General features: G+C 45.3%; 1 protein-coding gene across 3 annotated transcripts in view; it reads left to right on the top strand.

Annotated features, from left to right (window-relative positions):
* LOC124474578 (rho GTPase-activating protein 6-like) overlaps nucleotides 1–16,500 on the top strand; it is a 45,006-nt gene that overhangs the window by 11,027 nt on the left and 17,479 nt on the right. The window contains exon 1 of one of the 3 annotated variants that reach the window (XM_047030879.1): nucleotides 6,565–7,038. The exons of the other annotated variants lie outside the window; for them this stretch is intronic. Coding sequence (XP_046886835.1) covers nucleotides 6,997–7,038 — 42 coding nt within the window. The 5' untranslated portion in view covers nucleotides 6,565–6,996. Of the gene's footprint in view, nucleotides 1–6,564; nucleotides 7,039–16,500 lie in introns of those variants that run through there. 3 annotated transcript variants of the gene reach the window in all.

A 16,500-nucleotide genomic window follows, 5' to 3' on the forward strand; every position in this document is an offset into this window, starting at 1 on the left:
TCGTATGGTGTTGTCTTTCGAAATTTGGAGTGTGAAATGGTCATTTGATTGCACTAAAGGCAGGCTTCTGGCCCAGTTGGTAAGCAATGTGAGTTTTGTGAGCCTATGTGGAGTAACATACGATATAGTGTGCGAAACGCAGCGCTCTCTCTGCTGTGTGTGAGGATATAGGTTGGGGCTCAGAGCATTAGACGCAGTCGCTGGCCAAACCGGTGACCCTGCAGCCTCGCTCGATGAAGCCGTCTGTCTCATCCTGTGTTTTCTTGTCTGGAGCCCCCCCCCCCACACACATACACACGCCCCCCTCCGGAGCCCCCCCCCCCCCCCCCCCCCCCCCCCCCGCAGAGCAGGCTGATGAAGCAGCTGGGAACACTACGATCATGCTGACACACACTGCTGACCTTTCACAAAAAAGAAAAAAAACACAGTCGGGTCAGCTCATTGACGCATTCCTATGAAAAGCCTGTTTGACTGGGAACGCAGTGGAACTGCACGGAGGCATCTCCAAACGGCCCTGAGTATTTGTGTCTGCAGGGCACATACGAGGACCCATGGTGTCTAATGGAAAACTGACTACATTTATCTGTGTGTTTTGGTCAGTAAATGTTAGCCATTGATTTTCAACTCCATTTGTGGAGTGCAGTTGCTTGTTCCATGTCATATCCTGTAGCTGACATCATGGCATCTATATATAGTGCATACACGTAAATGTGCACAATGTAGTATTGATGTACGCATAATTTAGACGTTTAATGACCTCCATTGTCATGGATATTGACGCATGAACAGTATCCCCCCCCTGGAATACTGGTCAACATGCTTCTTTTTTTTCTACGTGTTTCATTTGTTGCCGTTCTGCGTGTTTCTTTGTTGCCATGGTGATGACAGAGTGCCGTAAACACTCGAGTGTCTGTGGCAGTCTGTAGCAGTGGGCGTGGCGTACAGCAGAGAGAAGAATGCTCCTTGCCTGAGCTAAAGGCTTCTCGTTGTCTCCCGACTGGATGCACGTACATATTTCAATGTACAGGCCCCATACACGCATGTATACACACGCCCCGGAGTTACTCAGACAGGACCCACTGGTGAAGGGTCACTGTGTGCTGAGGTAGGGGAGTTGTTCCTGTGTGTGGTGTGGTTAGGGAAATGTGTTGGCGCTGGTCTCCCTGTGGGAGATGGAGCAAGCTGGGGCAGGGCACGTGGGGGAGTCTGGTTAGGATTCCAGACGCATTCCGGAGGTCCCAGGGAGAGCAGAGAGCCAAGATGCATCTCTCAACCCCCCCCCCCCCCCCCCCACCCATATACCTCTCACCCTGCTTACCTCTCCTTTCTAACTCACTTCCCCTTTCCCTGTTTCTTCTTCTGCGGGGAGATGCATGCTCAAGCCCTCGACGACACGCAGACAAAACGGACCAAACTAAGAGAGAAGGCCACACAATGACATAATCCTCTAAAATAGCTCTCCAAATTTAGATATTTTGGTGGCACGAGTAAATATTTAAAGATCTGTGGAAAAGTACTTTGCAGCAAGCCGAATGACATCATGTTTGCATTTTTTAATAATTTTTTCATTGCGAAGCCCGTAGACATTCTCAAGCTGTTTTGTGTACACGTCTTTGCCTGGATTCAGCGATTGGTGGAAGGTCGTCGTGTGTTGTTTGCTTCAAAACCTCAGCACTAGGCCAGGGTTTTTACATGCTGTCTGCATTATTTGAAACAAATCAGATTTCAAACCTGGATGGGAAAGGTTCCCCAGTGTCGGCTAACTCTCCTTTTTATAACACATACAAATGTGTCTGTTTTTATAGCTCACAGAGGGCATTCTCCGAAACCATGTGTTTATACTCCGGCGTAAATATTTAGGCCTTCTGTCTGAAAGAATAGGAGCTTCTAAGCTGTGCCTCAGATAAGGGTTTGATCTGAAGTATGTCACCGTTTAAGGCTGTCGAATGTGACGTCCCTCAAAATCGACCAGTGTGAAAGAAAGGTCCTGTTTTGGAAAACCTTTCGTCAGCAATTGAACAAAATATGTTCTCTGGAGACGTCGAGTCCGGGGATTTTTGTTCTCCACTAACAAACAATACATATGTGTTATCAACAGATAGGATGACCACACACAAACAGGCTCCTCCAAACACTGACACTCCAGTCGTTTTGTTATGTCTGACCTGGTCTGATAGGGTCAGCCACCAAAAGAGAGGTCACCCTATCAAGGTTGGCAGAAGGCCAGAGAGACACTGGAGGGATGGAGAGATGTTGAGGCTTTATGTCGCGCATGCAAGAGCAAAGGGTCTAAACCCAATGACCTTTGCCTGTGCAAATGAGCTGTGCAATGATTTTTGCCCACAACATGATTGCAATAGTGAGCGCTTGACAAACAGTAGTGTGTACTCAAGAGAAGTGTGCGCCTGCGGACGTTTCGATTTTGTTTGTAAAGATGGCAAAGTTGTCTTTTTGCCTGACATATTTGTTTTTGCTGGGAATATTAGATTTGCTGAGGAAGAATTTGTCTAAGGATCTGTACAATTGTTCTCTCGCCAGGACACAACCAAGTTCCCGTAAACCCCCCCCCCCCTCCCATTTTTATTTTTTTATCAAAACAATTTCAAGACTCTTTAAGATTCATGGAAAGCCTCTCTGAGTGCCAGCCATCTTTCAGTCCTAATTGTCTGTGCCATCTGATAATCCTTGCACTGGAGTGTGTCTCCACTTATGCAATAGTCCGGCTGCGACACCATGGCAACGGCCTTCTGCGAAAAACACCAAGCGTAGGTGGCGATGGCGTCTTTCTCCCTCTTGTGGGAGCACCGTGAGCCTCCCCACTCAGCCCTGGTGCCAGTCTGTATCCATCCCCTCTGTATCCGCCTCTCAAGTCGGATTCTTGTATATCCGTAACGGCTCCTTCTGGGAATGTCAGGCGAAGACGGATTCTTCGAGCCCAGACTGACACGTGCAGCGGAAGTCTGGGCCAAGTCAGCTAGCCGTGTCTTGAGGGTTTGTGAAACGTCTGACTCCGTCTCAGACGCACGTTACACTCATGCCCTTTGTGACAGAATGCTTTTCTAGGCTCTCGGAGGTCGTGCAAAGACGTCGCACAAGCTTTGCAACTTTGACTGGAAAGCGTTTTTACGTTGAGAAATAAGCAGAGGGAGTCTCGTCTGTGTTGTCTATGTGGAGAATGGAATGGGGAAGTGACATGGACAAGATGAGTATGATGTCACCAGCTACTCTGTGGCAGGTCCCTTTGTCCCATATTCCTATACTCCTTTGGTTAGTTTTGCTTTTCTTCTGACGGTGACATTACTGCAGGCTGTGTGATGAAACAACGTGGCCCAGCTGGAGGTTGACAGAGAGCCCAGGGTGTGATTGAGCCACTCAAAGGAGGCGAAAAAACAACCCACACACACAACACACACGCAACACACACGCAATATACACACACAGTACACGCACACACACGGGGTCTGGATTCCATCTCCCTACCGCCTAGTCTTTGTCTCAAACATCTGGGTTGTGCTCAGTGTTCCGACATGAAATATCTTGTGTGTTAGCCAGTGGAAAATGCTTCTCCCCTTTTCGGCCCTTTAGCTCTTCGGCAGGCTAACTAGCGTGTCACAGCCGTGTGCTCCCTCTCCCCGCACCCACGACAGAACAGAAGGAGCGTCAGGACAAGGCCTTTCGGCCTGAGGGATGGAAGCCCGATGATTGAATCCAGACCGGGGGAAGGGTGGGGGGCTGTCGTGTGCTCGAGGGCTCGGGGGTTTGTTTCTTAGCCTCTTCCTTTCTTGGATCATTTTGGTCCGTGGACGTCTTGAGATCCTTGAAGATGTCCGGGAGATGCGCTGGTAATAAACTGCGTTTCTCCCCCCCCCCACCTCTCTCTTTCTCTCTCTCTCTCTCTCTCTCTCTGTGTCTCTCTCTCTGTCTCTCTCTGGAGATGGGGTGAGACCACATTCCCCAGCACTGAGGTCACTCTCCAAGGGCTTTGTGTTGCTCCCGCAGTAAAGGCGTTTATGTCTGTGCCCGCTTTTTTGGGGAGTCTTGCCACTCGTTCTCCTCCTGTACTCCTGACCGCCACTCAGGTTTGTCTCTCACACTATGAACGTTTCAACTTTGAGCAACTGGATGAAACCAATCCACCAAATTGTTGGAGCAAGAGCTTCAGATCTCGCTGCTTTTCCTCACACGTACGGCAGTGCCGTAAGCACTTTTCTGGGAGATTTCCTGATGCTCCAATGATTTCCGAGCCGAGGAAGGCATCATCCCGGCTGTGGAGAGCCAACCTGTCCTAAGAGACAGACGTAAATATCTGCAACCGCACCACGCTGTGCTCACAATGACAGGGGGCATGGCGACGGCCTCAAATCATCCTCTAATATCCAAGAGGTAATAAATGTCAGTTTGTTGAGATGGTCAAGAACCAAAGCTTGTAAATACAAACAACATCCTGAGAGGCCATAGTGGCTCTGGAGTTCATAGGACACTCTGTGAGGCTAGGACATATAATTGTAAGATCATTATATGACTGTCCTGTTCCCTGAACAGGACCACTGGCCTCCCTCACAAAGCAACAAGCCTGACTTGTCCTCAAACAGGGGCTTACAAAGATCTTTATCCCTGGGTGTCCTGACTGAGTCACCTCCCCTGACCACTGGCAAATATATCTAGCCCCGAACCGCTACTATTGTGACGATGTCCATCCGTAAACAGCAATCATATACTTAGTTCTCTTTTTGGGTCTGACTTAACTGTAAGCCATTGATGGTATAAAGTAAAGAGGGTTGTAACATCCTGAAGTGCTGACATCTCAATGTGGGGGACCCTTCCTGGTTAGCATAGCCACAACTAAATATGAATTTGAGACTTTTAAGGGTAAGCACAATTTCACTCACTTCACCAATGAAATTTCTTAAAATGGTAGATGAACGTGATCGTAGTACAAAACATGTATTCGATATGAAAAAAAAAACATTTGTTAAACATTTGCTGGCAAAACTTAAAACATTTTAAGCAATGCATGAACGTTTAAGTTCCATAATTAATGAGACAAAATAGTTTAGGGTCTGTTCAATTTTCATTCTTCAGTCTTGTACTATGGAAATGCTATTTGAACCAAGGACAGTACGGTCCTAAGAGTACCTAAGATTAGCTAAGATTTACCAGCAGTGTTTGCACAGTGAGAGTAAGGTAGCTGGAATGGGTGGCACTGCAGTCTTCATTTTTAAATGCTTTACTGCATTTTCATGGCATGTTGAAAACCTAAATAATGAACTTTGAATGTTTCCACGTGGTGTTGATCAGGTCTACTCCTGTTGTACACAAGGGCAAATTAACAAGGCAGGTATCTACATTCAATATACGAACAACACATTTTAAATCAGCAATGTTCTTCCGATAGCAAGGTCCGGGGGTCTAAAATGGGCATCTTTTTTTCCCACTTACAATGATCAGTGTTAGTCTCTCCTCTGCGATTTGGAACAAACGGTGTTTTCCTTGTCTGGGCTGGGAGAGTGGGTGCAATCAGGACAAACTGCTCCATGTTGTGTGATGATGCACATCTGGACATCTGGGGATGTCCTACCACATTCCCTTCCATCTCCCCTCTTTTCATGTTCTTCTCCTCCTTCCTCCTCCCCTCAGTTGAGCTCAGGCAGTGTCAGCCGGTCACACTGGGAGGATCCCATCACCATTTTAGGAGAAAATGGATCCATTCAGACCTAAATGGTTTCCTCTAGAAATGTACTTATACGGAGGTCACTTTTTTATTATTAGCAACTATGACGCTAGTCATGATCTACCTGTGAAAGAAAAATGTGCTTTGGATACGTTTTGCGTAATTTGATGTAAGATGATGTCATGTGACTATGCCCTTTGACATATATCATGGTATCTTGTGTCATCTGATTTCATTGTAAAACAATCACCTTCTTGCTGCTCAACATTCTTTAGATGTTTACAAGTCTATCTGATAAACCCTGGAATTTACTGTGTGTGTGTGTGTGTGTGTGTGTGTGGTTGGGTGTGTATGATATGTATGAGTATAGAATGTGCCTACATAGTCAATAGGGATTTACCCATACCCAAAGGGGAAAATAATGCACAGTCTCTCTGGAAGCCTAGTAGCCTAGAGACTGACAAAAGAATAGGTAATTTTATATCCCTCATGCCCCTGCCTGCCAATGGAGAGCAAATCAAATGGTTTTCATTAACTCTAGTAAATATGATTCTAGTAACTCCATTGTAAAATCCTCACAGGAGGTGTATGAGTCCTTATGCAGCCTAACCCCATGAAACTGTGTTGTATTATTTTTGTTTTCATATCTGTTGCCAGAAGAATTGCAGGCAAAACTTGGCTGCATTGCTCAACCTTTTACACAAAGCCTCAAACTTGACCCTTTGTTGAAAACTGTTCTATTACTTCGACAGTGGCCAAGTTTCAGAGAAACACTGGATCATTTTGAACTTTTGCGAGTTATGTCAATTGTCACTGTTGACCCCTCTTTCTGACCTCATTCTGAGGCTGTGTGTACATAAGCAACTTCCCTTTCAACAACCTAGGTTGCTGCTGATTGAGTGTAATGTGCAGCAGCACATATAGACCTAGTCTAATTGCTCCACTCGATCCATGGTTCCCTCTGAGGTGCCCCGCCTATCTGTCTTTCTCTACCCGACTTTGCTTCCTCTGCTTGGCGCAACATCGCAAATTTTAGCAGTCGGAGCGGAGCGCATGCATGGAGCTGTGGAGCACTGCCCTCGGTGTCCTACATGGCATGGATATAATATTGCTACATTGTATTATTTGGAGATGCGACCATTTAGCTTGAACGCGAGTCACAGTGTGTTCTTAATAGTTAAATCCAAACGTTATTGCATGAACTGATGTGACGGGCAACAACGCGTGTTTGCCGTTGAGTCGCTTACTCTTTTGAGTCAGAATAACACTTGTTGAATCGCTTCGTTAATTTCTGGAGACTTGTATGTGGATTCTTATTTGGAGACATGGGCGACTCTGTTTTCCTCGACAGGCACAATTCCTATCTTGTAAGTTTGTGTGTCCAAAATGTTTACCACATGTTACATCAGTATTTTTGGAGAGCACAATACACATTGTTAGAATTATAATGATTCACAATCGTTTAATGTTTCCCGACTGATCATATCTGAAACTTTTTTGTGCTTTTCCTCCATGGGCATATTTTACTTCCATTGTTCACCGTATTAGAACATGCCATGAAGTCAAGTTGATGTCACTCAAGACACTGCAGTTGAGTCAAAATGTCCAGTTGAACGAGGCAACTCAGGTCAGCAACACCTCATGGCTGGAAATATGAGTGTGGTGATGGATGTTGCCAGATGTACTGTAGAGGAAGATAGGACTCTGGAGGATTGAGCGTGTTTATCACCGTTGTCTCAGTGACTGCAGCTTCACAGCACAACCCCCATACACATCCTTCCAAGACTGTACTTGTAAATACATTTTACTACATATTTTGTTCTTGGATTCTTCCCAACATTGTAGGCATACTAAAAGAGAAAGCACACATCCTTCTTTTGATGCAACAGTTACTAAGACGGTTGGACTTAATGACAGATTCAGGAAGCTGAGTTTGTTGTTTGTTAACGAAATGTGCATACACCCAGAACTCACCCCCCTAGTTTCATAGTTCTTTTGTTATTGCCAACAGAATATTGTTATTACAACGGAAGCTATACTGTGGTTGCATTTTGTACACATGAGTGTGTGTGTTTGTGTGATGAATGGTGACATTCTTGATGTGGGATTAATCGTGTTTACTTAACCTCTGTATGGAGTGGTACTCATTCACATCAAGTGTTTGGCTTTATTTACAAGTTCTGATGTGTGATAACAATAGGTTACAATATGAGTTGAACAGATGACCACGAGAAGCCGCCGTTCCAGTATGTTGTGAAGAGGTTTATTGTTAGACACCAGGAAAGGTGGTGGTAGATTACAGTAAAGACACAGTGCCAGTGCAGTACTGGCGATCAGAGATTAGGCCGTCAACGTGGGAACTCCTTCCTAACCGCTTCCTCAGCACTTTTAATGCAGCGTAGCACCTGTCTGTCAACATACAGTATGGTTTCCTGTAGAATAACTATCTAGTGAAGCAGTTGAGATTCGTTCTTTTTTTTTATCCGTTCAGGGGTAGTTGATTTGCAGCTGTGGGTCACAGTCTCTTTCTCTTACGGAATTAATTCAGGACTTCTCTCCAACTGTGAATAACCCTATGCCCATTGAGGCTGTTCAACAAGCAGTTTCACTTTATGAGCAATGTTTCTGCGGTGAAGACTTGTAAAGGGGCAACCATAGATTGAAAAACAATACAGTTTTCTTTGGCTTTTCTGGCCCTTCTCTGTGGTCTACCAGTGGGCCTCATCTAGGAAGAGGGAGTGTGTGTGTGTGTGTGTGTGTGTGTCGAAAACCACGTGAGTGTGTGTAGCCCCTCATTTGTGGCGTGGCTTACTTACACACTCTTTCATTTAGTTGGATCATCTACAAATACCCACAATGTAGTGGTGGCTGGATTGTCTCTGAGTTTAAGGGTGATATGTCATCAACGTCTTATGTCATCGTCTTAGCATTCAAAACAATGCCAGAACCTACGTCTGTCTTACTTTTGAGCAGAATGCATTGCATTGACTCGCCAATTCAGTCAAATTGCATTGTATTTGTGTTGCCCATTTTTGACATGCATGCTGGAAAATATCAAGGGAGAACGTAAAGAGTAGAAACCAGAGAAGAATCGTCGTCTCCAATGACGATCATTTGTAGTCGTTGTCCATGGGTGAGAGACTAATCCAAACGTGTTGAAATACTCCTTAAAACCATCCCCAAAAGAGGCTGTTTAAATAAACAACAGTAGTTGATAGCTAATTATTGAACTGGTTGGTACTAATATTAAAGCAGTAGTATGTGCTAGAGGAGGATAGTGTCGTCTTAAGTCCCTCTCCATCAGCCATCCAACAAACAAATTCCATATGTTGTCATTCCAAAGGCCGTGTATAAATATTCCAGATTCCGCCTTACCGGTAGGAGACATTGAGGGATGGTCTAGAGAGAGAAAGCAGCACCTCCGGGTTGCCAGAGGATAAACTTTTAATCCGTCTTGCAGGCAGCCATGTGGCTGGTCTCTGCTCACGGTGACGCGCGCGCCAATACCTTACAGGATTAGACAGCGCTTGTCTGGTTCGGTGTTCACTCGCTTGCCCTTTGCCCAGCCTCAGAAGCTGGTTGGGGCAGCTGCCCTGTAGTACTTTGGGTTTTCGAAGCTTGGAAATCCACTGGGTTTTCTCGGGCTCGGTAAAAATAGTCTATAACCTTTTCAAGTGCTGACGTGTCTGGTGTGTCCAGGGGTTTCGAGCGGATGTTAGACAGGCGGATTCTGCTTCATGGTGGTTGCGTGATGAGCACGTGATGGGATTTTGTTTTGGTTGACAGGAAGGGATGCTTTAACTCAAACCAGAGGCTCCTAGCTGGCCGTTTTGTTGTGGCTAAGTCTTCCATCGCGTTTCTCTCTCTCTCTTTCGTCCTTTGGTGAGTGTTTTTTTCCCCAACAGTCAATGCTGCTCCTGATAGATCACTGTGGTCAAGAACTCTGTTGTTGTACAGGCTCCTTACCAAGATGGATGGACAGGTGGATGAGTAGATGGATGCAGTGATTTACTGGTTTATGTTATACGTCTGCTGCTTAGCTTGGGGGCTTTTCTCTTGAGGTCATCACCAGCTAAGACGAACACGCCCACTCTTCTTGGTCGTTGGACCCTTGTTGGTCTTGAGGCCAATTAAGCAACCAGTATGAACACGCTCCACATTTTTCCCTTTTTGTCAAAGGAGGCCTCTGTCATTGCCCCTATTATCTTAAGCTGGTCAGTCTATTACACACTAAACACACATCTTGTTAGCTGCCCCCCCCCCCCTACCTGGCCCAGCAGACTCACCTTGGTGTAGGGATGTTTGCTCTGTTCATGGCCACTCCCTCTACAAACAGCATCTAATGAACAAGGCACAAAGCCACCTTTCTGTTAAGTTTGAGGACACCTTGGCATTGAGGGAAAAACACTTGGGCGATCCCATGGCATCCAGGCTGTAGACTTAATGCTCCCAGTGTTTGGAGTTTATTTTTAAAATTCTCTTATAAAGTGACAATTAGGCTAAATAAGTTAAGTCGTCAGTTTGAATGTGGGAAGAATGGAACTGTCTGAAAACCAAACAGCACCACACATTGTGTTGCACAGAAACATTAGACTGGACGCTCAGCGAGAGTTGTGTAACCTGGGCAGGGCCAAAGACATAAATAAAAAGAACAAACTGTGAACTTAATAGAAGTTTCCATAAATATTGAAGAGCCCAGCTATATCATTTGATTTAGATGTACTATGTATTGTTTATATGAATGTTAGGTCACAGGATTTTGATTATTTATTTTGAGAGCAAGATTTATAACCATATACTTTGAGATTTAGGTTAGGCCACTATTGAACAGTTGAGAGGAGATGGACCAAGAATTCCAATTTACCTGTACTTGTAAATGGCAAATAAACTTGAAGCTTTAACAAATAATTGCCTCTCAAATCAAGGTACAGTAGGTCCAACCACTCATGTCACGGTCTCTTCGTCTCAACCCTCAAAATCATAAAGGGGTCACCATGGAGTCATCAGTTCTTCTGGGATCTTGGCTGATAGGGGTCAGCTCAGGGAGTGTGCGTTGTTAGGATTTGATAGAAAGAGTGAGGATACTTCATTTCAGTAACTGAGAGACGTATAGGTAGATACGTCTACATAAGACTGTAGAGAAAGGGTCGAATAATGGTTTCTTGGAACCAGGGGCGTGTCTTCCACTTTAGAACGAGAAAGCTCCATTTCCTGTCCATTTCATTGTGTTCCTGTTAATCGGTGTAATGGTGTGAACGTTTGACTGCTCATGACAGGGAGTTGTGTGTGTGTGTGGTGACACACATGATCATGTATGAGGGCCATAATAAAGTGCAGGTGCGCTTCTAAGTGCAGTGCACCTAGAAGTTGTGAAGGCCTACTGTAAGGACGCTAGTCCCCTAGCTGCTCACGAGAATCCGAGGATCAACAAGTGTGGCTTTAAGTGCACACACACACACCCACACACACACACACACATGTGCCCACACACTGCTTTTTTTTGATCTCTCACTCTTTGAGGTTTCATTTCCGGTTATGTCTGTTCAGCATGCATGCTTGTATTTGTGAATTAGTTTACCACACTGACTCAACTTTACTTCAGTCGTTACCACACACGTCAAAGACCTCTAACATCCCTCAGTAAAGAATAATAATGAGTTTGAACTCCACCGGGTTTGACAAGTGGTTTTGTTTGTTTTTACTGTAGATTTCTTTTGGACAGAATGAAAACAAAAGGCAGACTGGGTTGGACTTCTGGGTGGCTAACTGTTTGCTTCTGTTTGCTGTTGATTGTTTACAGTTGTGAGCTGATAGTGACTTCTTTGCTTCGGGGCCTTTTAAGCAGAAAGGGTCAGGGGTGCATGCCATACTGCAGTGAACTGATGAATGATAAGACTAAACTCATCCATCAGAAGGTAGTCAGAGCGTGAGCAGTGTCTGTTTGGCTGCCTACCTTTCTGTCTATCCCTCCTCTTTCTCTCATTCTTTCTTTCTTTTTTTTTCTTTCTATCTCCTGTTTCTTGTAGACTACTAGTTCTGGGAATGCTTTTTCTAGTATGTATTTCAGTTCATGAGGCTAAGTTAAAGAGAAGGAGACCAAATGATCTCCGTCCTTTGTCACAAGAGACAGAAAAAGAAAAAATGATTTCCTTGTTTTGTTGTTTACCATTTGTTTCAACTACTGGAGCTCCCATTATCAAAAAAGGGTGTGCTAACACAAAGAGTCTGTTAGTTTGGAGTCCATGAGAACTCAGCTTTTGTAAAGGACAACTCCGAACTCCTTTCCCGACCTTCAGGAAGAGTTCAGTTTGACTTGGAGGAGCCTTGTCAAAGAAAACATTGAACAAGGACCATTAAGGTTCAGCACTTGATCTTTTTCCCTGCCAAGTTCAACAGTGTATGGAAGACACAGAGGCTTTGGTGAGAGCTACCAGATATCTTGATGAATGGACAAACTGACACACAAATACTAAACAAGATTGAAACCAAATGTAATGGAATCCAATTTAAGGTGGACAACCACATGATGTCAAGACTGACATTCAAAGATGAATGCTAACTGTGTGACTTTCTAAATGTGGTCACCATTTCTGTAGGTGTTTTCGCAGTAGACAAGTCCCGACAGAATTTAGCTGTGAAAATACATTTTTATTGAAGAGTCAGGTTGATATGCTGTTTTGGACTTGTTTGGACCAGAGTGGATGCCACAAAGAGACATTGAATTTCAGAGGAGCAGAGTGAAGTCACTATAGGGTACTGTGTAGGGAAGGATTCTCTTTTCACAACACCCAGAACCTGTGTGTGTGTGTGTGTGTGTGTGATAGAGAGAGAGACCGACCAGAAACAATTGCACACACCACATTTACCCTCATCAACACTTCGTCAATGACTAATTATTGGATTCATTAGTGATTAGTACACTACACCTCACCGTTTAAATGCCCAACACTTGTGTTGAAGAGGTCAGTTGAAGGTTGCTGTGCTGGGGAGAGAGAGAAACGATCCTCACCACAATTATCTGCCTCCATCAGGAAATCAATAGAGGACCAGCCACCTAGTCTGTGACCTCACTGATATCCACTGGCCTATATCTGGCAAGCTCCACTGACTTCTAGTTTTTTCTATGGTGTTTGAGTCTCGGGGACAAACGTCAGCCTGCCTGCCAGCCACGCTTTTTTGGGGGTCTGCAGGATGTGACACTTGCCTCATACTTCCTGTACTGAGAGGAATAAGCAATGACAGATGGGTCTGTTTCTCTTATCAATTCCATGCATAAGTCGAACAATTTTTACAATGTGGAGCTTTGGTACGTGAAAGCTACATTACGTAGACATTGCAATAGTTCCCATTGAGCAAAGTGACGAGACTTAATGCTACACACACAGATAATCCCACTTACATCCATATACATTCTTTGCTTTGAAAAGTGTTTCTTTTAAGTGGAAGAAAGTGTTCGACTCGCTCAACCATCAAGTAGCAGTGACCTTTTAGCCATGGGGTAGAAATCTGCTAAGTCATACTGGGGCCACGCATTCCGATTCAGTCATGGAAGCTTCTGTGTCTGAGGGAAAAGTAGGCCTAATGCGGAAATTCTATCTTCAAAAATAGCCACAGTATCTCCAAGACCTTTATCGGTCTGTGAGCAGTTGGGGTCACTGATAGTAAAGATCACGCTTGTAAGATATTCGAAGATGAGGATTCGCAGTGGTCATATCTCATTAAAAGAGCCTTGCTGAGGGGCAGTTATGGGGTGGAAAGAGCCACCTTGTGGAACACTGCGACCCATGGATAGACGGTCTCACAGACAAGCCTCACCTCCGCGCCCGTCTGTGGGTGTTCGTACACCATTCAAACACCGATAGCATGTTTGCCGACATGCACCTCCTCAAATCGGCTTTGACCTCGACGCACCCGTCATTAAACGGAAAGGTTTGCGCCTCAGTGAGAACGCTGACATATGTCTCGTAAAGGGGGCATTGGGTTGGCCCTGCTCTGTCATCAAAGCATTGAGGGGAGCTCAGTCGAACACACTAGAGCGTTGTAATCCATTCTTTAACAGTGTCGGAGGATTAGCAGGGGGACTCTGAAAGGTTAGGGCCTCGTTCACAGTGGGCTTGTTTAAATGTTGTGAAAGTGTTGTTAAAGAGTTGCTGGAGCATTTCGCATGCCACTTTAATGTAAAAAAAAAAACATGAAGAAAAAAGGAAAGGATCTCACAAGAGCCAGCCATGTTATAAAATCACGGGACATGAGGAGTCCAGATTTTCCCCTGAGTGTTACGAGCGGAGCGCGACGCCGCAGGATGTGGTGTCACAGCGGGCAAAGTTGTTCTGCGGGCCCCGCTCTGCTTGCTGTTTCAGAGGGAGTGACATGAGAAGAGGTACACACTTGGCGTGTTCAGCTTGGTGAGGACAGAGGAGGCCCGCAAACACAGAGAACCTGTATTCTTAATAATGCGCCACTGTGTGTTAGTCTGACCTGTAGATCTTGGTGTGTCTCAGTTCACAATGTCATTTTTCTCTGTCTCAAGCCCTGAGATCAAAATCAATGACATGCCTTGTGGACTCACTGCAGCTATGCTCCAAAGCTGGGCTGGTTCGGTATTTATTCCAGAAGTTCCAGAGGATGATTGAGCGGCACATTACTTCGAGGGGACTGGTTATGCAATAAGATGTTCTCACGCTGGGAGAATGGCAGGGCGGGGAACTCTGTGGGTTCTCTGGGAAACCAAAACCCAGTGGGCTACTTAGCCAACAAACCGCTTCGCTGCCCAGACAGACAGACAGACAGATAGACAGACCCAGCAGCAACACACCAATCGCTGACCTGACCTAGAGACCCACAGTAGCAGAAGAACGTTTGAGGCGCTGGATACCTCAGATTGGCCACCAGGTTATTTTAACATGATCTCGTTGTCTCTGCATCGTGGCAGCCATTCCTATAGACGGCCAGGCGATGCTCACCCTAGACCACCCATTCCTTTGTAAATGGACCTAGCCTTTTTTTTTACTTAGAAGAGTTGATCAACGTTTGGGTATTCTCCAACTCAGTTTTCTCTGCATCGTGTTGGCGGTATTTATTTGTTCTTCAAGCAAGGCCATGGAGATGTCTGAAAAATGATTATAGTATGATCTATGAAGACTAGAAACAGACATTAAAAGGGGACCCTTCTCTCTCTCTCTCTCTCTCTCTCTCTCTCTCTCTCTCTCTCTCTCTCTCTCTGTCTCTCTCTCTCTCTCTCTCTCTCTCTCTCTCTCTCTCTCTCTCTCTCTCTCTCCATCTCTCTCGGTATCTCTGTCGCTTGGCTGTGAAGCCTTTGAAAACACTGCTGCCTAAGATCAGTGGTTAATCAGCATGCAGCTTCAGGGGCTGGGGTCAGAGATGCATGCTTACCTTGAAACACAAGACACTGACATGTGCATGTGTTCAGCAGATGGCCTCACATAGTGTGTGTGTGTGTGCATGTGAGTAAACGTACAATAGGCAGGCCTCTCATTTATCATGTACGTGTCTGTGTGAACGAAAGACCAATGTTTTAAAAAATGTTTTATTACTTTGCTATTACTTTCCTGTGTAACTTGAATAGTTGGCCACAGGTGTGCACATAAAAAAGGAAATATTTGCGAGAGACACATTGTAATACGATATTTCAATTGTTTCTTTATTGAGGTTTACACACTTCTGATGGTTTCACACTCAAGAGTCACAGAAAGTCAAGGAGAGGAGATTTGAAGCATTCATCAGTAGTCTGGCCCTTAACATCAGGCAGGAACACTTCAAGTGGAGGAGCCTATCCCACCCCCCACCCCTCCATTGACTAATCATTGAAAGACCTACATACTATATTACAATCATTAACCGGGTTCATTAGCTCACCGTGCTGTTGGTCTGTGGGGCTACGGGATTTGCCTGCTGGCATGCAGGGGAGATTACACACATTCTTTGGCGGTAGAGGTCTTGGCTGGAGTGAGTGAGTGAGTGAGAGAGCAGGGGGTTATTGCACGAGAGCCCAGCAGTGTTTTGGCTGGTGAGTGGGAGGAGGAGGAGGAGGAAAGGGGGGCGGGGGGGGGGGGGGACTGGTGTGTTGGTCATAATGACCCGAATTAGTGAGAGGGAGGAAGTGTGCCTCAAGAAGGTTTCGTAACACACGTACAATAATACTTTGCCGCATGATGTGCATGCAAGGTTGCACACGCACAGACCCCCAAGAAGAAAAGCACTCTCCACCTTTACTACCAACAGTCAAATACATCTTAATAAGATACTATAACTGAGTTGTTTTTGTAAGTTAAGATAGTGTGATCCGTACCCTGGCCTCAAGGTTATGAATCGGCCGTTACAATGTTCAGAAGGCTGTCTGCTGCAATCCGTTCTCCAGATGTACTTCGTTAACCCCCGCCTTGCATTCAAGAAGGAAGCCTTAAAGCAGTGGCTTTTATTGTGACAAACACAAAGCACTGGTCATTTTGACTCGAGACGCTGTTGAAAGGGAGTCGTGATCATTACAGTCTGTGCTTATTTGGTTTTGTTATGTCTCATAATTCATAACCGGGTATTTGTTATTCCTCCCATTCTCCAGATGTACACGATGACATCCGGCCCTTCATGATGTAACTGCTGCTCATTAGCCCCCGACTGTCAGATAATTGGACTTTGTTCTTGTTGATGTATCAGGGTTATTCCAGTCAGGCCCATTTTTCCTCAGGCAGTGAGATGGACGGACTGGCGCAGGTGGAGGGCCTATTAATCGTTAGTGTGTGACAGGCCTGCGATGGCCAGCGGCGGTGTAATTGCAAGCAGATGTTAACCTTGGGGACGTACCAGGTCCT

Source organism: Hypomesus transpacificus, chromosome 12, assembly GCF_021917145.1.
Source record: "Hypomesus transpacificus isolate Combined female chromosome 12, fHypTra1, whole genome shotgun sequence".
In the NCBI taxonomy this organism is placed as follows: domain Eukaryota; kingdom Metazoa; phylum Chordata; class Actinopteri; order Osmeriformes; family Osmeridae; genus Hypomesus; species Hypomesus transpacificus.